This window comes from Aspergillus tubingensis (genome assembly GCF_013340325.1).
Source record: "Aspergillus tubingensis WU-2223L DNA, scaffold_2, whole genome shotgun sequence".
Lineage (NCBI taxonomy): Eukaryota > Fungi > Ascomycota > Eurotiomycetes > Eurotiales > Aspergillaceae > Aspergillus > Aspergillus tubingensis.
The window spans coordinates 942,854-968,903 of NW_023336276.1; the positions used below are offsets into that span (position 1 = coordinate 942,854).

At 51.6% G+C, this 26,050-nt stretch overlaps 10 protein-coding genes across 10 annotated transcripts; 4 read left to right on the forward strand and 6 right to left on the reverse strand.

Moving 5' to 3' along the window:
* Positions 1 to 208: 208 nt before the first annotated feature.
* On the forward strand, positions 209 to 2,341 carry AtWU_00891 (putative glycerol-3-phosphate acyltransferase Sct1; the record flags this gene model as incomplete). Its single annotated transcript, XM_035496006.1, has 1 exon — positions 209 to 2,341. The coding sequence occupies one exon, from the start codon at positions 209 to 211 to the stop codon at positions 2,339 to 2,341; it is 2,133 nt and encodes a 710-aa protein (XP_035351899.1).
* Positions 2,342 to 3,636: 1,295 nt separating this feature from the next.
* Positions 3,637 to 5,203, reverse strand: AtWU_00892 (allantoinase alX; the record flags this gene model as incomplete). Its single annotated transcript, XM_035496007.1, has 2 exons — positions 3,637 to 4,650; positions 4,706 to 5,203. 2 exons carry the CDS (start codon positions 5,201 to 5,203, stop codon positions 3,637 to 3,639), a joined length of 1,512 nt encoding a protein of 503 aa, XP_035351900.1.
* A 3,513-nt stretch (positions 5,204 to 8,716) lies between these two features.
* fluG (extracellular developmental signal biosynthesis protein FluG) lies at positions 8,717 to 11,443 on the forward strand (the record flags this gene model as incomplete). The annotated part of the gene is made up of 3 exons (XM_035496008.1): positions 8,717 to 9,847; positions 9,903 to 11,151; positions 11,214 to 11,443. 3 exons carry the CDS (start codon positions 8,717 to 8,719, stop codon positions 11,441 to 11,443), a joined length of 2,610 nt encoding a protein of 869 aa, XP_035351901.1.
* Positions 11,444 to 11,757: 314 nt separating this feature from the next.
* Positions 11,758 to 12,882, forward strand: argB (ornithine carbamoyltransferase; the record flags this gene model as incomplete). Its single annotated transcript, XM_035496009.1, has 1 exon — positions 11,758 to 12,882. The coding sequence occupies one exon, from the start codon at positions 11,758 to 11,760 to the stop codon at positions 12,880 to 12,882; it is 1,125 nt and encodes a 374-aa protein (XP_035351902.1).
* A 504-nt stretch (positions 12,883 to 13,386) lies between these two features.
* Positions 13,387 to 14,536, reverse strand: AtWU_00895 (sucrase/ferredoxin-like domain-containing protein; the record flags this gene model as incomplete). Its single annotated transcript, XM_035496010.1, has 2 exons — positions 13,387 to 14,079; positions 14,135 to 14,536. The coding sequence occupies 2 exons, from the start codon at positions 14,534 to 14,536 to the stop codon at positions 13,387 to 13,389; spliced, it is 1,095 nt and encodes a 364-aa protein (XP_035351903.1).
* An 819-nt stretch (positions 14,537 to 15,355) lies between these two features.
* On the reverse strand, positions 15,356 to 16,553 carry AtWU_00896 (CAAX prenyl protease RCE1; the record flags this gene model as incomplete). Its single annotated transcript, XM_035496011.1, has 4 exons — positions 15,356 to 15,877; positions 15,933 to 16,313; positions 16,406 to 16,446; positions 16,499 to 16,553. 4 exons carry the CDS (start codon positions 16,551 to 16,553, stop codon positions 15,356 to 15,358), a joined length of 999 nt encoding a protein of 332 aa, XP_035351904.1.
* A 1,158-nt stretch (positions 16,554 to 17,711) lies between these two features.
* On the forward strand, positions 17,712 to 19,725 carry AtWU_00897 (flavin-containing monooxygenase; the record flags this gene model as incomplete). Its single annotated transcript, XM_035496012.1, has 4 exons — positions 17,712 to 18,005; positions 18,057 to 18,067; positions 18,115 to 18,367; positions 18,421 to 19,725. 4 exons carry the CDS (start codon positions 17,712 to 17,714, stop codon positions 19,723 to 19,725), a joined length of 1,863 nt encoding a protein of 620 aa, XP_035351905.1.
* A 117-nt stretch (positions 19,726 to 19,842) lies between these two features.
* AtWU_00898 (fungal specific transcription factor domain-containing protein) lies at positions 19,843 to 21,977 on the reverse strand (the record flags this gene model as incomplete). The annotated part of the gene is made up of 4 exons (XM_035496013.1): positions 19,843 to 20,534; positions 20,607 to 20,896; positions 20,959 to 21,816; positions 21,865 to 21,977. The coding sequence occupies 4 exons, from the start codon at positions 21,975 to 21,977 to the stop codon at positions 19,843 to 19,845; spliced, it is 1,953 nt and encodes a 650-aa protein (XP_035351906.1).
* A 249-nt stretch (positions 21,978 to 22,226) lies between these two features.
* Positions 22,227 to 23,278, reverse strand: AtWU_00899 (NAD(P)-binding protein; the record flags this gene model as incomplete). Its single annotated transcript, XM_035496014.1, has 2 exons — positions 22,227 to 22,864; positions 22,924 to 23,278. 2 exons carry the CDS (start codon positions 23,276 to 23,278, stop codon positions 22,227 to 22,229), a joined length of 993 nt encoding a protein of 330 aa, XP_035351907.1.
* A 795-nt stretch (positions 23,279 to 24,073) lies between these two features.
* On the reverse strand, positions 24,074 to 26,049 carry AtWU_00900 (Leucine Rich Repeat domain protein; the record flags this gene model as incomplete). Its single annotated transcript, XM_035496015.1, has 6 exons — positions 24,074 to 24,748; positions 24,816 to 25,341; positions 25,398 to 25,522; positions 25,582 to 25,692; positions 25,751 to 25,885; positions 25,948 to 26,049. The coding sequence occupies 6 exons, from the start codon at positions 26,047 to 26,049 to the stop codon at positions 24,074 to 24,076; spliced, it is 1,674 nt and encodes a 557-aa protein (XP_035351908.1).
* Position 26,050: the final 1 nt, after the last annotated feature.

Genomic DNA, 26,050 nt, shown 5'->3' on the forward strand with positions numbered 1-26,050 from the left:
CCGTTGTTTTTGCTGTCCGCCCCAAGAAACTCCGCCTGTTGCCTCAACGTCACTGGCAATTAAATCCCCCGCGGTCATGAGTTGAGATCAACACATATCATCTCATCTAATCCTTTCTCTCCCCTTTCGATTTTCTTCTTCTATACTGCTCTTGATTCCCTGTTGTGCACCACTATCTAGCATTAGTGTCAAATTACAGACGCAAGTCATGGCGCGCAGATTTATGATCCCGTGGTTGTACGACCTCGGAGTGTGGATTTTCACTCTCTGTCTGGACATCTTCTTCCGCGAGGTCTACTCGCGCGGCGCATGGCGGATTCCCAAACGCGGCCCTGTCATCATCGTCGCTGCCCCTCATGCAAATCAGTTTGTAGATTCCATTCTGTTGATGCGCATCTTGAAACACTATGCCGGTCGCAGAACCTCGTTTTTGATCGCAGAGAAGTCCATGCGCGAGCCGTACATCGGCACCATGGCTGGGTGCATGGGCGCCCTCCCCGTCGTGCGATCGATGGACCATGTGAAACCCGCCAAGGGTGAAATTTACCTCCCCGATCCTGACAACGATCCGACCCTGGTCCGTGGCAGGGGAACCGATTTCACTTCCGATCAGTTCATGGTGGGCGGCGCCATCATTCTCCCGCGTGTGGGCAAAACGAGTCCGGAACAACAGGCGATTGAGGAGATCTTAGGACCCGAGGAAATTCGTCTGCGGAAACCATTCAAGAAATTCGAGAAGGACCATCCTCTCTACGAGCCATTGCGCAAGGGTACCCCATTCAAGGCTGCCCCCCACATTGATCAGAGCAAGATGTTCGCTTCCGTGTATTCCGAGCTGGTCGCAGGTGGTTGTATCGGTATCTTCCCGGAAGGCGGAAGTCATGATCGTCCTAGTCTGTTGCCCTTGAAGGCCGGTGTCGCCATTATCGCCCTTGGAACGCTCGCGCAGGATCCCAACTGCGGTCTCTCCATTATCCCATGCGGCATGAACTACTTCCATCCGAACAAGTTCCGTTCCCGTGCCGTCGTTGAGTTCGGTAACCCTGTGCAAGTTCACCCGGATCAGATTGAGGCCTTCAAGGCTGGTGGAAACTCGAAGCGGAACGCCGTGGGATCTCTATTGGAAACAATCACGGAAGCACTCACTGCAGTAACCCAGCAAGCGCCCGACCACGAGACCCTGATGGTCATCCAAGCCACCCGACGACTGTATAAGCCCTTGCGAATGAAGCTCCCTCTGCCCGTTGTTATCGAACTAAACCGCCGACTTCTCAAAGGCTACACCCAATTCAAAGATGAACCTAAGGTGCTCCAGTTGAAGAAGGCCATCTCCGACTATAACCGCCGTCTCCGGGCCCTCGGAATTCGGGATCACCAGGTTGAATGGGGTGACGTGACGCATCGGCCGTGGTGGCTTGTCTTTGGTACCTTGTTATACCGCGTGGGAGAGTTGCTTACGCTTGCGATCGGAACCTTGCCATCGGTGGCACTTTTCTGGCCTGTCTTCGTGACGGCCAAGGTTGTTTCGGTCAAGAAGCAGCGCAAGGCCCTTGCCGGTTCCGTGGTCAAGCTCGAAGGTCGCGATGTCGTTGGAACGTGGAAGATCCTGGTCGCTATGGGATTGGCACCAGCCCTCTATACCTGGTATACCGTAATTGTGACGATCTGGCTCCATTACTGCCGCCATGACGGATACTACGCGTCTGTAGCGCCGTGGTGGCTGAACGCCAGGACTTACATCTCCGACTCGATCCCCCTTGCGCTTTTCTCGATCTTCTTCTTTGGCCTCATGATCTCTGTCTCATTCGCGGGTCTCCGTATCGGCGAAATTGGCATTGACGTTCTGAAATCCCTACCTCCTCTTCTGCGGGCCCTCGACCCAAGATCCGCCAATTCGCTCGCCAAACTCCGCGCTGAACGCCAGGCCCTTTCCGCACGAGTAGTCGACGTAATCGACACCTTCGCCCCCGAGATCTTCCCTGACTTTGAATCGGAGAAGCTTATCTCACACGAACACCCCGAGGACGACACCTACCAATCCCGTCTCAAGAGCATGCCCCCCAGCGAGCCCGAAAGTCGCAACCGCAGCAAAGACCGAACCAGCCGGAGCCGATCCCGAAGCGCGGGATTCCTGTATGATACGCTCCTCAAGCCCCTCTCCATCAAATCCAAGGACGATCTTGGAGAAGTCAACCGCCGGATTCATGTCTCGATGCAAGAGCGCGGTCGTCAACGTGTCCGGAACGAAATCGACCCCGACGAAGATGTGGTTTCGCTTGACGGTTCCACCAGCGCTCACAGCGGGGACATTGCGGTGGAGGAGGTGAAGAAGACGAAATAGTCGTCTTGGCTTTCAGCCGAGGATGGACGAGAACTACCACTTCTCGCAACCTATGAACCCATCAATCATCAGCACAAACCAACAAAATCTCTCTTCATGTCCATGTTAGTTTCACTCTCTGTCGGCTTCTTCTTTGAGCGGGATTTCCGTAGCATGGCGTAGGCCTTATTATTCGGCGTTTTGCGAAAGCATGTTCTGTTCTTGTTCTTCTTGTCATCATGTCTGTTTTTTTTTTCACCGCTTGTTTCCAACATGATTCAAATCCCCCCTGCTTTGGCCCTTTATTCTACCCCTCGGACCTAGGCGATGCCAAATCAATCAATAATGAACTGAAATCCTTTCATTTTTCACCTAACTCCCTTTATCCCTTAGAATAATTCGGGACGGGAATGAATAGTTTTATCAGTATTCGCACCCACTCCCAATAAAACCAGCTGAAAGGGTACTAATTGTTATCCTGAGATGAACAACCGCAGTCATAAAAGAAAAAGAGAAGAGGAGTTGAAGTTTCAGCGGGAAGAAAACTCCCCAAGTAACTAATCAACTAACTAACGAACTAACTAGTAAGTAGATGGTGATAATCAAAACTAAATTCAGTGGAATAATCCTGGTCCGCGAGAATAACTCCGAGGTCCGAGAAAAGGACGCGTGCACGTGTGGGGAGCCGAAGTACGTAGTAAGAAACCTGAGAACTTGAAGGGGGGTGGGTGTTGGACGCGGGGTTCGGGGGGTAGTGGGTGGTGGCGGTGAAGGCGAAAGGATCATCACATCTACTAAGTCTGTCTGTCATGATTTCGTTACCTCTGGGGCGCTCTGACTGACTAACTAACTTATTTACAAAGTTATCCATCGTGATGATTTTGGAAAATTTCTTCATCGATCCGGGGGCGAGTGGCGAGGGAAGTTGTTGTTGATCATTCATACTTTTGTTGTTCACATGCTACTTACTACTCATCATTACTACTACGTTGCACTATGCTATGCTACTATACTGCAAATATAGTTTGGAAAGAGAAATGTTCAGTAAGATGATGTATTCGTGTCTATCGAGGTGTTGTCTGTCTACACCGTCGCTTATGGGATACTAGTCTATGCGCTGATGTATATGCTGCGAATGCTCATTAGTAGTAAATCATCAGGTTGCGGGTATCATGTCAGGTCGTGTATATGAGATGATGAGGATGCTTGCGGCAGAAAGAGATGATGAAGGTGTCGTGTCATCCGCTTAATGGGCTGTCAACAGTCCTAAAGGGTGATGATGAGTGACTCAGGACAGGTGGGAGGAGTGAGAGGTCTTAACAAGCACGCTTCTCCAGAAGCAAGCCTCCGGAGGGCGTCTTGGTGCTGAAGCCATCGTCGCGGCTGAAGATCTTCTCGCCACGCAGCCAGGTCTCACGGACCAGTCCACGAAGCTTGCGGCCCTGGTAGGGTGAGCACTTGTTGCGGAAGAGCATGGTGCTGGGCTCGACGACCCATTCTGCGGTGTCGTCGAAGACACAGATGTCGGCGTCGTGGCCGGGGACAAGGTCACCCTTCTGGTGCTGGAGGCCAACCTGGACGGCAGTGTTGGTGCAACAAAGTCGTACAACGTCCTGCAGAGCCTGTTGGGTCGTGGTTTCGTCTGCTGCCTTCAGGGCCTTGCGACGGCTAAGCTCCGTCCACAGGATGGGAAGGCCGAGGCCAACTGATGAGATACCGCCCCAGGCGGAAAGGAAGCTACCCTCATTGTCAACTTGAGTGCTGTCGCCGTCTGATGGGCAGCAGCCAGGGACGTGGGATGGCAGGAGCTTAAGATCAGGGGTGCAGGGCGAGTGGTCCGAGACGACCGTCTGGATCACACCATCTTCCGCATGGCGCTCCAACTCATCCCACAGAGCGTCCTGGTTCGACTGGGAACGGATGGGTGGGCAGCACTTGTGGCGGGTGTCTCCATCCCGGATCTCCTCAGCCGCCAAGGACAGGTAGTGGAAGCAGGTTTCCGCAGTGATAGGAACGCCATCAGCGCGGGCTTTGCGCAACAGAGGGATAGCTTCCATGGCAGACAAATGAACAATGTGAAGAGGGAGTTTGGGGGCCACCTGAGACAGGTTAATGATCTCCTCTACGGCACAGGTCTCAAACGCCGACGGACGGGATGCGAGGAAAGTCGAGTACGCCTCTGCGGGACCTTCGAGAGCCTGGTCCTTCTCCTCGGAATCAGTGGAGGGCGGCAGCATCTCGGCGTGGAACATGAGGGTCGTGGGCTCATCCGCTAGCTCAGCCATGGCCTTACGGATGTCTTCGGAAGACACGGCAGGGAATTCGTCGACCTAGAGCCATATGTCAGCACACCCACATCCTCTAAAAGAGACAACTGAGACTTACCCCACTGTCAATGAGGAAGCCCTTGAAACCACGGACACCCTCTTGGACGAGGGCCTTCAAGTCACCGGCATTGCCGGGGATGATGCCGCCATAGAAGCCAACATCAACCCAGCACTTCCCTTGGGCAGCACGGAGTTTCTCCTTGAAGTTGGCCACCGTGGTGGTAGGAGGAATAGCATTCAGGGGCATGTCGATGACCGTGGTGACACCGCCAAAGGCAGCCGCCTGGGTGCCGGTATAGAAGCCCTCCCATTCGGTACGGCCCGGCTCGTTCAGGTGGACATGGGCGTCAACCAGACCGGGGAGCAGAACGTGGGGGGAATAATCAGTATAGGGGGTGCCAGCAGGGAAATCAGAAGCCGGGATCACCGAATCAAAGACGGCCGTGATCTTGCCGGTAGTGCGAGAGATGACAATGGTGGCTGATGTCAAACGGCCGGAGATGACGGCGCGCGACGAGGCGATCACGGCAATGGATGGGATTTGAGAAGCCTCCATGGTGAGGGTGATCGATTGGAAGGATTGCGCGCTAAGAGAGGCCAAAGATGCAAAGAACGATGAAGCTGCAGAGCAATCAAAGCCAGGATGGGCGGACAAAAAGTTAAAGAAGCAAAGACGAGATAAGCGATAGACTGATGCGGAAAGGCTCCACCGGCGTCAAAAGGCAAGGGATGAATTGACTTGATAAGGATGAAGAAGGCGAGAGGACGAATTGCTGGCTGCGATAAGGGCTTTAAATGTTTGAGAAGATAAGCCGCCATTGTTCCCTGGAGACCCACGGCGATCGAACCAAATAATCCCATCGAGTAACAAAAACCTGGCTCCACCCCCTTTGACGGATCCACCGGCTTGCCATCCAAGCGTCTTTTTCTTTTTCTTTTTCTCTTTCTCGCCCATTCTTTCTTCACGCCTGACCTGTTTGTCTGCAAGTGCCTGCCTCGGTAACTATCCTTATCACCATATCGATAACCGGAGGTTATATTTGTCCACCTCCTCTCCTTCCTTCTTCCCCCCAAACGAGAGGATGCCTTTTCCACTGGACAACCCCTTCGTCTGTACACCCTCATTGTTGCCATTTCGGGACGTATTCCCTCGTGGGGAAAGTGAAGAGAATTTCCGGCTTATCTTCTGGGCCAGTCAGAACCATGGGTCGGGCTATCGGGCGCCTCCGGCATCCGCCATCGGACCTCTCCTGCTGCAATGCAAGTGATTGCCTCCTCACCGCTGTTACTCGATCAAATCTCCAATTCCGGCCCGTTTAGGCAATTCCTTTACTCGATCAAAATTCTAGCGGAACAAAGGTCATGAGGCCTTGTGAAATTCACCCACCCTGATTGTCTCACGCACCCTCGCTTCGGCTGGACGGTTATCGCTGTTCACCTTAGCCGAGTTATCAGACCTGCCTACCTACCGTAGTCTCCAACTTCTGTTCGTTTTCTGTCCCGCTAGCAGCGAGTTCAGCGAACAAAGTCAATTGCATGCTTTGCTTCGCTTACACGCCTGTCATTGACTGTGATCACCGTGCCAAGGATCGGGGATTTTCGGGGACTCCCGGGTCCGGTCGAACCCTGTAATTGTCGATGGCCAAGTCAATTAGTTCTTTCAGACCTGTCTCGTCTCAGAGGGGCTGCATCTATAGACCGGTTTTCCCGTGCCTTGTCTATGTTTAGTTGAACAAAACACGTGGTGATGTAGAACGTCAACAGGCTGCAAAAGAAATGAAGACTGATCCCCGTCGACTGGAATGTTGTGGCAAGAGAGGCAAGAGGCAAGAGGCAAGTGAAATGTGAGAAAGTGTAATTAGTTAGGTGCAGAGCCCCTGGCGCTGTGGGGAGCTGACTAAGGCCCATGTGCCCGTGGGGTGTTCCTCTCTGCTGGCCTCAGGCCTCTTCTCCTCCAGACTCCATCCCCGCCTTTGCTTATTACCCAGTTGTTATTGACCTGGATGAGAAGATTTGTCGGCAGTACCTACGTACTCGTCCGATATATGATCAGCTTCTATTCTGTCTGTAAGCAGTTTGACTTCAGTATGGATGGCTTCAAACAATCATGGTAAACTTTTTGACACCTCCGGCTGATCTGAGCGATCTGTTCATGATGATGAAATGAGACAGTAATGACCTTTGGCCATCATATCGCAGTGTGTGTGTGCCTTGTCAGGTCTGACTGCAGTAGTCGTCAACGTCATCACATGTTTCCATACCATACATACCTGTCTCGCGGCCTTCACCCATGTGAACTACAACCCGTCTTCATGCACTCCTGGAGTCTTGGTCACCTGTGCGTGTGACACACCCTTTGTGGTTAGTAAGTTCGCCAGGTATGCAAGTTTATTATCGTTGCTCTCGGCAGGCAGGTCTATGCGCCAGACTACGTACATACCTGCTGAGAGACCTGCCTACAATAGTAGCAGTACCTGACCCTGTAGATACTTGGCCGAGACTGTTTGCTTCGTTTGTACTGGTTACTGATAAACAGCACATCACCTGATCATGTAACACTTCTACCGCTGCACTGGCCCGAGTGGCAGTCCACGCATGTCTGTCTATGTAGTGTCTCGAGGTTGTGAGCACCCCTGAGTTATGTTTTACTGCTGTCATCGACCTCACTCAGTGTCAAACAGGCGCTAGGCTCCGACTCGGAAGTCTCAAGTGCGCTGGGGCCACACTTTCTTTTCACTGTGCCTCGGCAAGCCGATCCTCGGCCCGTTGCTTCCCGCACCCACCTGTGGGATTAATAAAGTAACAAAGGTACCATGTACGGATTGGTGGACACCTGCTGTCGAAAACAGCTCGTGCTGGTCGACGTCCGTCTATCCATCCTTCTGGGTGTACTCAGGGGCGTGTACAACCCGCAACAAAGGTCTGCGTAAACCAACAACAGCCTCCGCTGAACCCGGAGTGTAGAGCAAATTTGGTGGCTTGCTTTCCAGGCCCGTCTCTTCTCTCTAGTCTTCACCGGTTAGCAAATACCCGAAGTCATATCCTGTTGGTGTTGTTGGCCCTCCGGGGGTATTTCCGTTTTTGATTGTATTGGGGTGACTTGAAGGAGGGGAGCTGGTTACCTAGTTGGGAGCTTTCTACGCCCGTAACACGGCTCTACTTAAGTATCCCCACCAGTGTTCTGGTGACAGCGGACTTGTCAGTCGTCAGCATGTCTCATCTGGGTCATAGCACGGTGTGACTGCTCAGGAGGACTTCCATGTATAGTGCATAAATTGTAAATACACCCTGGCCTTTCTACAATCGGGCCACGAAGAAAGCGCAAAGAGCGGATGATTATCGCCCGAATCACCCTATAAGGATGGAGGAGGTGAAAACTGCTCCAAGACACCTTCTCCATGGCCCGTCAAGTTTTCCAGAAACGTTCGAGGGGTAATCCTCGGAAGTTGATATATAAGAATAACCAACCTGAGGAATTCTTCCGATGAAGATGATCGACCTGGTGGTGGAACTGGACTCCGCCCAAGCTCGTGGAAGATACCGGATTGCGTATGGTTGACGAGCTCCGGTCGTCGAGATTGCCCGCTTGTGTACCTCGGGGCATATACGCCATCTACATGACCATCTGCTACACCTGCAACTGGTTCGGAGAGAACTCCGGACCAGGTCTATCAGGGAGCTTGGCCACGATATTCAATGAATAGAAACGCGAATGACTGAATCAAGCAATAGGACCTTCCCGGTCGGCGGTTACTTGCGAGCTGCCTAATCGGGTAAGCATCGTCTACTTGCCCCCTTCTCTCTCTCTCTCTCTCTCTTCATCATTCACTCTTTATCGGCTAGGCTCGCAGTTTTTTTTCTTGATGCTTTTATGAGTTCTTCTATTTCCTCTCAATCGTCTTTCACTCTTCCCTCTTTCTCACTTCTGTCAACTGCCTCAGTCGCCTTGATCCTTCCCCTCCTCCTTCCCCTCTTCCTTCCTGGTTCCAAGGCGCACGGTCAATCCTGGCCGACTAACCGTGATCCGCAAACGATCGATCGATCGAACCGGCCAATCAATCAGCGCACCATGGATCCGCTCACCTCTCTTCGTCGCCTCATCCAAATCCATCCTCTTATCGACAACCACGCCCATAATCTCCTCGCGCAGGCCGCAGCCAGCAACTACGCAAAATATCCTTTTGAACAGATCACTTCTGAGGCCCAAGGCCCCGCCCTACACAATGCTCCGTCCACCTTACCCCTCCAGCGTGCCGCCGCCCAGCTAGCAACCCTCTACGATTGCCCGACTTCTGAGTGGGACCGCGTAAAAGCGGCTCGCGATCAATACGTCGAGCGTGACTATGATGGCTTGATCCGTCGGTGTTTGGAAGGCACTCATAGCCTTCTCCTTGATGATTTGCTTACGGATCAAGATATCGAGCCTTTTGCTTGGCATGATCGGTTTACCACAGCTCCGACCAAGCGGATCGTACGGATTGAAGTTGTGGCCGCCCAAGTCCTTGCCTCCATCCTTCCCAATGGTTTTGATACGTCCTCGAGCGACATCACCGTTCTTCGGCAGTATTTGGACCAGTTCCGCCAGGGTTTCAACCAGAAGATCTCAGAGGCTATCGCAGATCCCGTGGTGGTAGGTTTCAAATCGGTCATCTGCTACCGTACTGGACTGAACGTCCAAGTGACTGACGATGAAGACGACGGGACCCTCCTCGAGTCCTTCTCCCGGACCTTGTCGCAAGGGTCTGGATCTACATACCGCGTGGAGGACAAACCTTTGAACGATTGGCTGGTCAGGCAGGCCCTGAACCAGCTTCAATCTGCCAAGGAGAGTGATGCGTCGGGACCCAACAAACCCCTGCAACTGCACACAGGACTCGGAGATAATGATATCAACCTAATACTCTCGAATCCCGCATATTTACAGGATTTGGTTGCCCGTTATCCCAAGGTCGACTTTGTGCTTTTGCATTCCGCTTATCCGTATACTCGGGAGGCCGGCTACCTCGCCTGTGTCTACCCGAACGTGTATCTGGACCTTGGGGAGGTGTTTCCCATGGTGAGTCGAGACGCTCAGGAATCTATCATCCGCGAGAGCTTGGAAATCGTACCCACAACCCGCCTTCTGTGGAGTACCGATGGCCATTTCTTCCCGGAGACATATTGGCTGGCGAACAAGCAGTTCCGCGACGCACTGGAAAAGGTCCGTACCATTCAAAACAACCCCATATGTCCATTCCAAAATTAACTCTTGCTAGGTTCTTGTGGATTACGTTAATCAAGGCGATCACAGCATCGACCAGGCCAAGCTTGCTGCTGCTGATATATTGTTCCATAACTCCAACCGCCTGTATAGCCTGAATGAGACGGTTACCTACGACGACAGGCTGGTCCCTGCCGTCAGCACTCTATCTGGACTTTCTTCGACCGACGCTTTGGAAAGCTTCATGCATAGCAATCCAGATGTCAAGTACATTTGGATGCAGTTCTTTGACTACACTTCCACAGTTCGGGTGCGGATGTTCCCTATTCGGGAATTTGCTAAGATTGTTCGCAAGCAACGTCGGATCGGCATCTGTACAGCGACATTCTTGATGCTCCAGTCCGATACAGTCTGTCCGGAAGGTTCCACCACCGGCCAGTTCTATCTCGAACCAGATCTCTCAACTCTCTCTAGAAATGTGGGGATCGACTCAAAGAGCGCCACTGTTATGACTTGGGGGCGTTCTGAGGAGGGTTTGGAGGTGGAAGGATGCCCACGGACCCTTTTGCGCCGCGTGACGACTGATTTGCGTGCCAAGCATGGAATCGATGTTCTCTGCGGGTTCGAGATTGAGGTTATTCTGCTGAAGTGCGTCACTAAACCGGATACCGATGAGGAAGAGTTTGTTCCATGCGTGCGCAACCACTCCTGGTCTCAGATGACCCGAGACACCCGTCGTATGGTGCCGCTGCTCGAGGAGATTGTCGATACTCTTGCATCCATCGGCATTGACCTCGAACAATTCCACGCCGAGTCGGCCCCGGGCCAGTTTGAATTCATTCTACCACCCGGATCACCCGTCGCTGCTGTCGATACCCTGCTCAAGGCACGACAGGTCGTGACTTATGTCGCTGAACAACACGGTTACCGCGCAACCCTTCACCCTCGACCCTACTCGCACGCTGCTGGCTCAGCCGCCCATGCGCATGTCTCCGTGACTCCAGCGACTCAGGAGGAGAGCTTCTTGGCTGGTGTGCTCAAGCATTTCACTTCTTTGACGGCCTTCACTCTGTCTAATGATGTCAGCTACGACCGGATGCACTCCGGCCTCTGGGCTGGAAGCGAGTGGGTCGCCTGGGGCACTCAGAACCGCGAGACACCCATCCGGAAGATCTCTGCGGGTCACTGGGAGATCAAGGCGCTTGATGGTCTGTCCAATATGTATCTGGCGATGGCTGCAATTCTGGCTGCAGGATCTCTGGGTGTGCAGGAGAAGCTGCCCCTGACCCTGCAGGACTGTTTATGTAAGTAATCCTGCCAGTGAGGCTGTCCTCTAGCGTACACACATGCTAACAAATTGGTGTAGATGACGCAGCAACACTCAGCGAGGCGGATCGCAGTGCCCTTGGAATCACCACCCAAATCCCCACGACCCTGACACAGAGTCTGGACAATATGGCATACGACAAGGCTCTCCGGGATGTGCTTGGCAACACTCTGGTTGAGAACTATATCACTGTCAAACGAGCCGAGAGCAAGAAGCTGAATGCAATGGAGGCAGAAGCCCGACGGAAGTGGCTGGTGGAGAGATACTAATCAAATACCCTGTGCATACATACATAGCGCATAATCATAGTTAGCCAATACCATCATTACATCCTCTACAGCTTCCTAGCAAAATCCTTACGGAGCACAGAATGATCTACTAGTCTAGTACTTATTTTTCCTCATCCGCCAACCAAATCAAACTATTGAGTCATAGTCCTCCGTAATCGGCCCACTCCCTCAACACCTCTCACGTGACAGCATCCCCAGTCATGTCCTACCTATATTGACTCACCTCCATTTCCCATCTCTCTTCTTCTTCACCACCTCCCGAATTCCTCCCAATTCCTCCCACCAAACCCACAATGCCCTCCCCCCTCCGCACAGCGGCCACAGCCGCCCGCTACGGGCCCTCTACAACCCGCCATGCCCTGCGCCGGCTCTACTCCTCGAGCAGCCACTCCGCCGCAACGCCGGCAACCTCGCCCTTCGCACCGCGCCACCTGCTCTCAATCGCGGACCTAACCCCGACCGAATTCGCAACCCTCGTCCGCAATGCCTCCTCCCACAAGCGGGCCATCAAATCCGGCTCTATCCCTCAATCCCTCCACGGCGCCCTCTCCGGCAAGACCGTCGCCATGATGTTCAGCAAGCGCAGTACCCGCACACGCATTTCCACCGAAGGCGCCGTCGTCCAAATGGGCGGCCACCCCATGTTCCTCGGCAAGGACGACATCCAACTCGGAGTCAACGAATCCCTCTACGACACTGCCGTGGTCGTCTCCTCCATGGTGGAATGCATCGTTGCTCGCGTAGGCAAGCACGCTGACGTCGCGGACCTCGCTAAGCACTCCACCAAGCCCGTCATCAATGCTCTCTGTGACTCGTACCATCCATTGCAGGCCATTGCGGATTTCCAGACGATCAGTGAGCATTTCGGTGGTTCTGGGAAGACCAAGGGTGGGAAGTTAGAAGGATTGGGATTGGATGGGTTGAAGATCGCTTGGGTGGGCGATGCCAATAACGTGCTGTTTGATATGGCGATTAGCGCCAGGAAAATGGGTGTTGATGTAAATGTTGCTACTCCCCGGGGTTATGAGATCCCTAAGGAGATGTTGGAGATCATTGAGAAGGCGGGCGAGGGTGTTAAGTCCCCTGGAAAGTTGGTGCAGACGAATGTTCCTGAGGAGGCGGTTAAGGGGGCTGATGTGTTGGTTACTGATACTTGGGTGTCGATGGGACAGGAGGAGGAGGCTGCGAAGAGGTTGAGGGATTTTGCTGGATTTCAGATTACGAATGAGTTGGCTAAGAGGGGTGGGGCCAATGAGGGCTGGAGGTTCATGCATTGTCTTCCTAGGCATCCTGAGGAGGTGGCTGATGAGGTGTTTTATGGACATCGGTCGTTGGTTTTCCCTGAGGCGGAGAATAGGTTGTGGGCGGCTATTTCGGCGTTGGAGGGATTTGTGGTTAATAAGGGGAAGATTGAGTAGGGGGTGGTTTGTGATGGGGTAAGGGAGTTTGGTTGGGGGGTGAAAAATAAATGAATTGTGGCTTTGTATGTATGTATGTATAGCTTGTGTTTTTGTTGGCAATTGAGCTGTGTTGATGGCTTTAGCTGGCTGTTGTTGTGTATATTGTGCTCAACCGGCATCCCGATGTTTGCTTTCCCCGCAGCCGGGAAGCCGATGCGGAGATGATCCTGGGGTTGGGGTTTCTGGTACGTAAGCAATATCAGAGATACTATGAATGGACATGGACCCAGCATTTTGACAGACTTTAACTTACTACTATGCTAATATTCAGCTGATGTGCTGTCTTATGGAATTGTACAGTAGACCTCACTCGATCAGTATCATCACCCACGCGCTCCATTAATCTGACTCTAGTCTTCAGCTCTATTTTTATACGCTTCACTTTCAATTCAGCATTATCATAAAGACAAGATCTATTCTCTACTATACAATATACTCTACCACCAAACAAAATCTCCAAGTCTACAACCTCAACACCCCACTCTCCCGATCAACCGCTCCCCGGAAATGATCCGTAATGACCTTCCCACCCAGAATCGTCTCCTCCACCACTCCTTGCACATGCTTGGGCTCAATACGCCCATACCAAATACCCTTACCCGCCAACGGATGCGGCGAGGAAGAGCCAGCTTCCTTCATTCCGGGAGGGATATATACAATCACGTTTCCAGCATACTTGTGTCCTCCAACATGGCTGATCAACCCGATATGCGCATGCTCGGGGCTATCAACAACACTGTTGTCACTTCCCGCAGACGTGTACCCCTTGGATTTCAGCACCCGTTGAAACTCGGTCTCCAAAACCGGCGCCATGACACCACATCGCATGTCGCGACCACCGTGCCCGCAGATCAACACAACGGGGGAATGTTGCAGATCAACGGCATCTGGGAACTCAGCTGCCAGTGGTTGGTCGCGGATCTGCCCGCCATGTCTCGATTCGCTGGGGAGGAGGAAAGCGCGGACAAAGGTCGAGAGGTCGGTTGTTGCGGAGGCGGATGCCGATTCGGGGATGTTGACAGGGACGGAGGGGAAGTATTTAAAGCTGGGGAAGAGGAAGGCGGATGCGGTCTGGGGGGTTGCTGCGCCGGTTGACGATGATGATTGTGACGAGGGGAGGAAGGAGGAGCTGGTGACTAGGATATTGTTGAAGGGCTATCGTAGCAATTGTCAATGGGATGTTGCGACCGCATGATGAAGTATGACTTACGTCGGCATATTTCCCTCCACGCCCGAGCAGGCTCTTCAATCCTCGGACCATCGCACCCCAGCTCTGGCCCTGACCGTCCTCTTCTATGCGACTCGTCCAGTCTCGTTGTCCGGTGCAGATGAGCAGCTGCTGTGCGTAGGCCGCCATCGTTCCGTTCAGCGGCTGGTCATAGTCGATGGGGGAGGGCATGGCCGGGGTCGCCGGGCAGGAGCAGCTCGATTCGGGACATGTTTTGGTGACGGGAAATGGGGGAGGGATGTCCAGGGGTATGCGCGCAGGGTTTAAGCTGAGGGATGTGGATGAGAAGAGGCGAGCTGATGTTGCGGCGGAGCGGTTGGGTCGGGAAATTGGCGCCAGGCTTTGCAGTGATGCTGCCCGTATGATCCTTTGTCGTCCGGCCATATTCTATGTACTGAGGGAATGAAGATTTTAAAGGGGTATATAGGAAGGAAAAGAGGAGGGTTCTGGGTTAGAAATGGCAGTAAGAGTGGGTGGTGGAAACTGAAAAGAGCAACCCCGAAGCTGCGGAGGATTCGGCGCGGTCGGAGATAAGCGGAGATTCCCGAGTCCCGCCCTTCATAATCCGAAAATGGTGACTGGTTGGGGAATACATTACTTTACATTGTCTCTTAATTTGGCTCAGACTTAATTAGACTGCCTGCGCGTTACAAGTGTACAGATCATGAAATCAGTTATTTAAAATATAGTATCGATGGTGCGCTGTGGATGATACTAAAAGTAATGGTACTCATCTGCCGGCCAAAATATATAAAGATGATGAGAATGACCGGACTAGGACATCATGATTGCAATCAACACCGTTTGTAGTCCATATCGCACGATCCACACTTATAATAAATCAGCTAGTACTAAGTACTAGTAGTACTTAGCACTGTACTACATTGAACTCAGTTTCGCTTATGAAATACAGTAGTACACATCACTTTCATGTATTATGTTTCTTTGATCAACAATTGTCCAAATTGCCTTGATGCATACATGATAATTCATTCCGATCAAATTGAGGTGTTGGACATTAATAATACTATGGTCATAACAATGCTGCATGCGGTCAAGCTACTCACAACAATGCTTGTCGCTATGATGGCAGACAAATCCATGAACTGAAAAGCTGGCCATTTGGCCCAAGACAGACAAGAAGTCGATGCTGCGATCCTTCAGATCAACCGTCCGCTATATGCTGGTTTCTCTTCATTATAATCATTTGGCCGTAACAGAAAAGCTGGCTAATGCGTTCAGCGAATCTGTCAAAGGCCATAGCGCCTGGAAGAAGCCAATAGCCCCCGCGACCAAGATCACGTAGTATGCAATGGTCCAGCCTAGACTGAGTTGGCCGTATGCCGCGTCTGAAGATCCTTTTCCTTTGACCATGGGCGGTCCCATGGGTACGCCCGCCTCTACTCTTCCCCACAATCGAGGCAATCCGCACCAGTTGCAGAAAGTGTGGGCGAGGATAACTGCCAGAAGAGACCCAGTACGAAGGTAGACAAAGGTGGCATACCAGCCAAAAATCGTCGTGTAGCCGAACTGAAAGACTGATCTCAATAAAGCAGCGACGACCGATGTGTCAGGATGAGTGAGACGAAATTCATAGAAATGGTGTACGTGAGCAATGCCGAAATAGAGAGGAGCCACAAATACGATGCGGCCAGGATCAACCTTGGCAAGGAGATGAAGGGGAACGATGGCTGAGCGGAACATGACCTCCTCGGTGATGGGACCCTGCATCGTTCAATTAGTCAAAAAGCCAGGCATTGCCGTGATAGAATGAACTTACCGCTACATAGTTTCTCCATCCAATCCAGCTGCGAAGCGATGCAGTAACTCTGCCTCCCTGAACCCACTCTCTCCATTCGCCTTCAGCAATACCACGCTCAAACAGTGGACCGGCGAATAGGATGGCTGTGAGGAGCAAGCTGCGGAAAATGTCCACGAGACCGACAGGCCACCATCCCAAGAAGTGGAGAGCTCGTGAGAAAGTGGCATTTTCTTTGGCAGCGAGTAGCCATAAGACGACCAGGCTACTGATGGTGCATGAGAATGTCACTGCTCTAATTCTGGCCCGGATTACCGACGGCGCATCTCTACTCAGGGTGGGCGATGGCCGGGTCGTGGGGTTCACATAGAAAGGAACCACATAGACCAGGGTAAGGCAAACCTAGGACGTAAATCAGATACTGGCCAGAAAGGAATAAAAAGACCAAAAGCCCAGGGAATAGTTGGTAGGAGCCAATGATCAGGAGTGCATACCGAGAGAAAGGCCGCGGTCTGTGTTGAAATGGCAGGCGCATCTGCGGGATAAGTCAGACAATGGTATAAAAACCTTATAGTTTATGAATTTACCATAGTCCTTTGCGATCAGAGTCCTGAGTTTAGTCAGGAGACCAACGGGAGCCATATCTGCTTAATGAGTGATAGCCTTAGGATGCCGGGCGCGCAGCAGTCCGGAATGAGAGAGTTGGTTGTCAGGAAGAATGTGTTCAGCCACACAAGAAGGGAATCATAACAGCAAAAGCAACGGAATGATTTGGGTTAAGATTATCCCGAAGAACAATAGCTGAAGAGCGCCCGGCGTTGTCAAGACGAAGTTGGACAAAGAGAAGCGAGGAGAACACGAGGTCGGCTGTGAATGCCGAGTTTTACAGGCATCGAGGCATCCAGGCAAGGCTGGGGATGCCTGTCAATCAAGGCCCGCTTGCTTGCCAAATCAACCACTCACAGCATTCTGATGTACGCTGACTGTGAGAAAATGGTTTACGAGTCGGAAATTAGTCTACCAGTTAACAAGAATAAACCTAAGAAACCTAATTTGCGCCTATATGCTGGATTGTATTGAAATGTATCAGGGTCCCACGTGATGTCAACCACCAGTCCATGGGGCTGTGTCACATGACATCCCGAAGCGACTAAAGTGGTGACTGCTGCTTCACGTGATACCGCGCCTAATGAAGTCTCGCATCGCGTCGCATTGATTTGGTATAGTGCTATTGCTAGTACAATTGCGAATGACATGGATTGCTATGATATTCTGGGAATCGGCTAGAGTAGGATGAGTCCCGATGAGCGGCTACACGCGGTTGCTGCCTGAGGCCTAAGATCCCTGCCCATCTTTCCCTTTTCGGTAATATCCTGCAACTCAACTGCATCTGCCCAATGCAACCACCGAACCGCCTGCAGCTTCGATACATACTCAATGTATCACTACTACTTCTGCCAGTGAATTAACCTTGGGGTATTGTACATTTATGCCAAGTTACTGGTGCTGCTAAACCAGTGATTAGCCCCTCTTGTCGCATCATTCCAGTCCGCAATGGTGTGATCCCGGTACCTTTACAACTCTTGCTACTGGCTTCTCCGGGCTACCCTGTGAGGTCAAATGAGGTGCAGATGGCGTGCAGCTGTTCCGAAGAGGGGTTACACTTTATCAGGCGTGATGTGCTTTGCCGATCTCGCAACCCCTCCCTGTCGGCAGCCATCTTAAGATAAAAGACATCCTTGCACCTCGCCAATTTGCTACCCTCATATGTGCCCATAGAACAGACAAGTTTTCTTCCCCATGGCATCAGTCGAAGGACCCGAGCTCATACGTCACGAGCCTGTCACAGAGACAGATCCTAAGCACCTCCCCACTGTGTCTCTTGGGTCGCTCATCAATGAGTTAGCTTTGTCTGAGAAGGCAGACGGCCAAGCTCGTCCAGCTTTTGAAATCGAGGAACATCCAATTGACGAGATTCGTCCGATCAAAGTCGGTGTGATTGGGGCTGGTCTGGCTGGAATTACAGCAGGAGTCTTGCTCCCAGCAAAACTGCCTGGTCTGGACCTACGGATCTATGAGAAAAACTCCGGTGTGGTAAGTAACGAGTTCGAGTCACATACCATGCATTTCTAACACTGAAAACAGGGAGGTACTTGGTAAGAAAGCTTACTTATTGCGTGCGACGGCTTGTGCTGATGAACAGGTTCGAAAATACTTATCCTGGAGTACGATGCGATATTCCCGCGCATGTCTATCAGTCCGGATTCGAACCGAACACACAATGGTCTGAGGAGTTCGCACAAGGCGCCGAAATTCGCGAGTATTGGGAATCCCTAGCGCGCAAATATGATGTGCACAAATACCTCCGACTACAACAAAAAGTCGACCAGGCTGTGTGGCTTCCTGAACTGGGTAAATGGCGGGTGACCTTGCAAGACTTGGGGAATTCCAATCAAGTATGACACTGCTCCTACTTAGCGGCTTATGCCCAGTGGCTAATCAATTTAAGACATATGACGAAGACCTCGACGTGCTAATCAACGCTATTGGCCACTTCAATGAGTGGAAGCTGCCCGACTACCCAGGCAGGGATGAGTACACAGGTGTGCTTTTCCATTCGTCGCACTGGAATCACAATGTCGACCTGAACGGCAAGCGCATCGCGTTGATCGGCAATGGAGCGTCTGGATTGCAGGTCCTGCCCTCGATCCAGCCAATTGCTCAACACGTGGACCATTATGCTCGCAACAGGACCTGGATAGCTGACTCCTTCGGCACATCTGGTGTGCGTCGACTCGAAGCAAACTTGTTCTCTCCCGAGCAACTTGAGTCCTTTCGCGACCCCGATACTTATCTAGCATACCGCAAGAGCGTCGAAGCAGGATACTTCTCTCGCTTTGGCGCCATCTTCAAAGACTCCCCGGAGAACCGCGGTCTGCGCGAGAAATGGACTGAGCTGATGAAGTCAAGAATCGGCGACCAGCCCGAACTCATTGACAAGCTCATCCCAGACTTTCCACCCAACTGTCGCCGTCCCACTCCCGGCCCAGGCTACCTTGAAGCCTTGACCAAAGACAACGTCAGCTACATTCAAACCCCGATTCAGCGATTCACCTCAACAGGTATCGTCACCACAGATGGTATCGAACGGCCCGTCGACGTTGTCATCTGCTCCACTGGGGCCAACGTCGACCACGCCCCACCCTTTTCCATCGTTTCCAACGGGATCGATCTCAAAAAGGCCTGGAAACACGACGGTCTCTACGGCTTCCCCTACAACTACCTCGGAGTAGCTACCCCAGGCTTCCCCAATCTACTTTGGCTTGGCGGTCCCCACTCCACCGGTCCCTCAGGCAGTGTGCCCAATGCTCTGGAGAATCAAGTCACCTACATAGCCAAGCTCCTGCGAAAGATCCGCAGTCAAGGTATCAAAGCCATGGAGCCATCCAAGCAAGCAGCCGATGACTTTGTCGAATATTGCGACAAATTTTACCCGCGCACGGTCTGGACAGCTAATGACGACTCTACCCCGGGTCAGAAGAACTGTAGCTCATGGTACAATGGCGGTCGGCCTGGTGGCAAAGTCCATGGTCAGTTTCCTGGCAGTGCGGCAGCGTTGAATTACTTGAGACGAGATCCTAGATGGGAAGATTGGGACTATTCGTATACCAATCCGAGTGGGAATAGATTCGCTTTTCTGGGAAATGGATGGACGACGAGAGAGACGCTTCCAGATGCGGATCTGACGCCGCATCTGAAACGCCATGATACTATTGATCTGAAGTCTTATTTGGAGGGGTGGTGGGATGTATAGTCAATTATAGATGATAGAGCCAGAGTAGATGATGAGCAATCAACAGGTCGTTAGCGTATCAGGATGAATGCAAGGACTACCATCATCACTATCTCAATACATATAGCAGACACGCATCTAGAAATTCAGCGGCGACCACCCCAGCACCTCCTCAAGCCACCCTCCATCCCCCGATTCCAGCGCATGCATCCACGCCATATCTGTCATATCCGGATCCATACCCATTATACCACTGCTATCACCACCACCACTACTACTACCCTCACCACTTCCCCCAGACCCATCTCCAACTCCAGACCCCACATTATCTCCATTACTACTCCCATCCCCAGGGACCCATCCATCTACCTCCCCCCTCACCTTCCTAACCACCCACTCCCTCGCCAATCTCAACATCCTCCCCACCTTTCGAAACAAATCTTCATCTGACGTCTCCCAAGCCTCAATACTAGCCATCTCCGCCTTCTCCCCCATCCAGTCCAGCAACTCCAGCATATCCACTTCCTGTCGCACGGCGTCGCGGTCCCATGTCGGATCGTCGAACGTGGAGAGATGTTTCAGGAGCACGATGCATCGGACGAGCTGGAACCACATGAAGAAGGGGAATCCGGTGATGGTTTGTGCTGGGAGGGTTTGGAAGGTTGAGAGCCAGGATTTGATTGCTTGGAGGGAGTGGATGAGGGTGGTTAGGGGATGGGGTATTGGGTCGGTGGTTGTGGTGGGGGAAAGGAGAGGGGTGCTGGAGCTGGTGAGGCGGGGGGTTTCGTGTAGGAGGAGGGAGGTGTAATGTGTTTGGAGGTGGAGGAGGGCTATAATGGGAGAACATTGGTGGTTAGTAGGATTCTGGGACGGAGGGAGGGAAGGGTGGGTTGGTGGCTTACCGCGGTGGGGGAGATGGGGTGGGATTGAGGATTGGATGTCTTTCAGTTGGTTGTGTAGTATTTTGAGGTACATGGTTGTTGCTGAGGGTGTTGTGGTTGAGGTGGTAGAGGTATTTGTCTCGTCTGGGTCGCGGAGGGATAGGGCTTTTTGGGCGAGGTTTTGTAGCCGGATTTGGATTGTGAAGTACTCGTCTGATGGGTGTTCTTTCTTTGTCTCGATTAGATTTAGGGCTTGTTCCATTTGGGAGGTCCATGGTAGGGGGACTGTGCGTCTAAAGGTGGATGAGATGCTGGAATAGTCATGTCAGGAGAGGTACTCTCGAGTTCAAGCAGAGGATGAGGATTAACTTACATCGAGCTAAGAACAAAGCAAGCCAGGACCGCTCGATGCTGCTCTAGGACCTCTTGTAGAGAACCATCACTTGCACTTTGCTCTGGACCTCCCAAGCCCGGTGCCATCTTCGCTATTATGGGCACCTCTGGCGGCGGTGGTGGTTTCTTGTCCAGTTGGAGATCATAGATCATAGACATAGCCAACATTATTATGCGAGACAGGTTACTTGCGCGCTTAACAAACGGATCCGTACTCCAGGCAATGTAGGTCAGGATGCTCAGCAACATGTCAATACTAGACTGGTTCTCAAGCATAGCTGACTTGGTTAAGCGAGACTTCAATCTATCTGCGCGAGCCAGCTTCTCTTGGGTTGTGGGCGTGGCTACCGCGATGATGGCCTCGAGGAGAAATGGCCGGTCTTGATGCAACTGCTGCGCAGTGGTGCTTGGTGGCAGACAGATGAAAGGAAAGCATGGTAGCATGTTCGTCGTAAAGCGATTGAGATACCAGGCTGCTTGGTCTAGGTTCAACTCGTATAGAGGAGGCAGAGGTAGAGATTGCTGGCTCGAGCCATTGCTAGGAGACGGAGTCGTAGTTGACTGGGACGGCGCGGTGGTAGATGGTGGTGGCACAAATACGCTGTCGGTGGTAGTGCCAGTGATAGTTAAATTGCTGATATCTTCGCCTGTACTAGCATTTGAACTAGTCTGCAGGTTGCTAGATACTCCAGTAGCATGCACAACAGACTGAAGCATTGCTGTGAGGCTATCAATCCTCCCCTCAAGCTTTGCGATCTGCGCGCCAGACTCGGGATTCTGACGTGGTTTCCTACGAGTTGATTCTGATGGCTGGCATTGTTTCTTGAGACGCAGGCATCTGTGGCGATCAGATCAATCAAGTCAATGCTTATACTGAGACGCTTACCTTTCGCAGCCGGCACCGTCGGGTCGAGCTACGCACCGACACTTGGCCTTGGAGCATTGTCTGCAAGCCTTGCCATATGAGCCAGAGCCTGGAGTTGGACCTCTCCTCTCCATAATAGCAATGAACTAATTGAATTAGAAATCATGTGTGTAGGTGTGCAGTTGTTGAGACGGAAACGGTCTTTGGCCGTCGGCTGAACCGGACTTCGTTCTGGTAATCCGGACTTTGACTGGCCGAAGTCCGTTCGGCTTACATTGAGTGCCATACTTCATCCAGATGACTTGCCAATCAATCATTAACCTTTGATCCATGTAGTAGTATTCCGTACAGCTAATAAGTAATAAGCTAGTGACACCTCACCATCACGATGAGTACGGCGCAAGTGTCTCCACCGTCCTGCGCCAAATAATATCACCAGCGTTCATGGCCTGCAACTCCAACATCACCTTCCCCTGGAACAGCTCCTTCATCTTATCATCAATGGCGAACAGATCACCACCCTGAGCGGACTTCGTCATAGTCATACCAGCCTTCTGTCCCTCACCAAGCGGAACCCCCCTGCCACCATATTTAGCACTAGTGATCAAATACAACACCTTCTCCGCAGCATCTTCAGGAGACGTTCCGAACGCAGACAACGCAGCTTTAAACAGTGGCCAATACCACTTTCCACCCCAGGCCTTCTTAAAGGCATCTGTACTGACACCACCAGGATAATGATGGATGAATACCACATGAGGGTTTTCCTGAGCCAATTTCGACATTGACAATGTAGTGTAGGTGGACATCGATTTTGTGAGAGGGCCCAGACCGAAGTGACCTGGTTTCTCGAGATTGATGTCGTCGAGGTAGATGGAAGATGATTCATAACCAGCGTTGAGGATACTCACGATGCGTGGGCTATTGGGCGATGAATTGAGTAAGGGGAGAAGTTCAGTCATCAGCAATATTCGGCTGTAGTAGGTGAGTGCTAGTGAGAGGCTTTTTCCTTCGGATGTTTCTGATAATCATGTTTTGTGAGCTTATACTCCTGGTCAATGGTGATCAGAAGAGGCGTACCAATGCGCTCCCCCGAGGAGATAAAGCCAGCGCTCAGGTACAAGCAGTCAAGACTCGTCTCGCGTCTCCTAATCTCATCGCACAGCTTTTTGGTATCTGCTAGAAGAGACAATTGACCTTCCAACCAGGTGATCTGTGCCTGTCTGTTGGATTGTCGAAGCTCATCTAGAAACGATTGATGCTTCTTGCCGTTCCTGCCAATGACATACACCCGAACTGGCAGGTTCGTAGAAATTAGGCGAGTAAGTGTCGCCTTTCCAATGCCATCTGTAGCTCCGGTGAAGACTGCCGTGCGAGGTACAGTCTCTGATGTGTTTCGGGAGTTGGAGGCCCGGATTGCGGAGATGGTGGCCATTGCACGGCTTGAAGATGATTCTTATGACAAACTATAGGTAGAATAGATGAGTAATAGATGGAAGAATATCTGAAACAATGTCGCCCGCTAATTGTGGATGTGGCAGACGTTATATATGATGTTGTCGAGGCTAAGAGGAGCGGACTTGAAGACCGTCCCCAACGGCGATCGCTATCCAAAGACCGTATTACTCGCCTACCCGAGGCGAAGGGGTATTCATAGTGTTATTACTATAGTAGGACTCAAAAATAAATATCCAAGGATACAGTGTACATTATCTGAAACTCTTTCAGTTCTGGGTGCTATTAGTCTCAAGTGGAAAATTGATGATATTGCCCGAAATGTAGACCTGACAGGACTGATTAGAGCCCTGGAAAGACGTAATATTTAGATTGAACTGTCTGTTTCCACTGCAGACTTGTGGCGTGCCTGCAGCCATCTCCCTCACAGCAGTGTGCTGAATAATGGGGAGCAACGGAGGGTTGTGAAATGTCCCTCGTGTATCATGACCTGGTCATGTTGTGAATCGACCCGCGTTATCCGGAACGCCCCAGCAAAATGTATTTTGATGAGGAGCAATGTCGCATAGGTTATGCAGCAAGGCTTATCGTTTGTGAAATATTGGCGGGTATTCTAAACCAGATTGGACTTTGGGGGGTGGGCAGAACAGCCATACCACGTATGCAAACATGGTAGAACTATAGCCCAACATACGATATGGCACCCAATGCAAATAATAAACGAATACCTATGCATGCCAGCATGCTTCAGGGGCGTTTGTTCTGATGCATATAATCACCGACTTACATTGACACCATATGATCGAGCGTAGGTTATTGCCTCGTATGGAATATTGTCACAGTTTTTAATGTATACATACTCAACACGTGGGAAGTCGACATCCGAGGAACGTGCGTCAGCAAGCATTTTGAGCAGACGGCCTGTGACATCGGTGTTGGAGACATCTAGAGCAGTGAGGTTTGATAGCCCTTCTATCAAGGTCTTCACGGTAGAGTCATTGATGCCTGGAAGCTGAGGAACTCCGAGCTCGGTCAAATTGACCGAATTCTCGGCCAGAACAAGACTGAGCTTCTCAGAGTCTAGTTGTGGACAGCGGTCGACCACAAGGTTCCGTAATACAGCCTTGGAGTCGACTATGAATCGATGGAGTGTGCGGTAGGTGACCCAAATTAGGTCGCGAAGCATAAGAGTATGGAGATTTGGAAGGTGTAAGGGTTGCTCGGAAGAAAAGGGGAATTCCTCCCCTGGTGGAGCGGCACCTGCATGAATGGAAAGGTATTCGAGACTCGGCGGTAAGCTGAAAGTGCCCACGAATACACCTTTCAGATCCAGTCTACGTAGCCTGGAGTATTGGATAGGGTCAAATGATAGATAGTATGGCGCCCAGACTTTGGGATACGAGTCAAGCCGTAGTTCTTCAAGGTTGGGCATTGAGCAAGACATTGACTCCTGAGATAGCTGTTAGTACCAGAAGCAGCACGAACACAGACAAAGCTCATGAGACCAGCCAACTTACAGTAGCGGGAGGAATGTATAGAGCAGGAACACGACCTGGTGGCGGAATTGACGCTTCCGTGAGCAAGGTGATACTCTTCAAATTCGGCAGATGTGAAGGCCAATGTACTTTGGATTCGGGCGACGGCTGGGCGTTATGAACCTCTAACCGTTCGAGCTGGGATAAGCTTGATAGAAACTTCGCGATATTTTCCTGAGCCACCGGTGTCTGTTTCGCGATAATAAGAGATTTCAATTGTGTTGAGCTCCTGAACACGTCGCAAAGCCCATTAGGCTGTGTGATAGGGTCCCGGATCTCCAAGTGTTCCAATTTTGGACATCTACTTAAAGCTTCTAGCACTCTTTCCTGAAAAGGGGTGGATATGTTGGTCATGACAGCATGAGTTAGCAAGGCACGAGAACGTTGGACAAATGCCCGAAAGGAGCGCCAATGGACCTTGCGTCGGGCCTCGGTGAAATCCAATTGCATCCAAAGTTCTGGCTGTGAGAGCATTCGCTGCCATCCCTTCGAAACTCGCAGGAGAACCCTAGGAGCCTGATCGTCAGCTTGCTTATAGAACCCTTTTTGTACAGGCTCACTTACGCCAGCTCCCTAAAATTGAAATACTGCAGCACCATCATGGCCAACTCGAGAGGTAGAGTATCAAAGGGATCTAGTCGTTTCACTGATGCTTTTTCTTTCACCTTGCAATACATTTGAAGTATCATCTGAGCCGGTCAGCCTCCAAAAACGCATTTCGCTGCAAGTTCAGCTCAAACCCACTTACTTTACGACGGGGATGATCTTCAGGCAGAGTCTTTAAGCCATAGCCATAAGCTTTGAGAGCCTTTGCACGATCCCCAGTCAGAAGCAATGTCTGACCATATCGCAAAACGCCCTAACGCTCAATTAGCCTACAGTGAACATAATCGACCATCGCACAGGCTGCAAGCTACCCGTCCATCTTTGGTATCTCTGCGGATCATCTGCCGCGAATCATTGAGCGCGCGATCATACTGAGTGAGCTTGATGTACGTTGCGGCCCGGTTGTCCAGGATGCTCATCACATCGGCGCCTTTACAAGAGAGAGCCTGTGGGCCAATTGCCTTAGTAGCCTTTTTCTTATCGGACGCGGTGGACCGCGCGAACGCACCTCTGTAAACGCGGCCAGAGCGTCTGAGTAGTTGCCCTGCCTGAAGAGCAGCTGCCCTCTTCGTTGTAGAGAGTCTCCCTCGCCACGGACTACGCGCGCCATG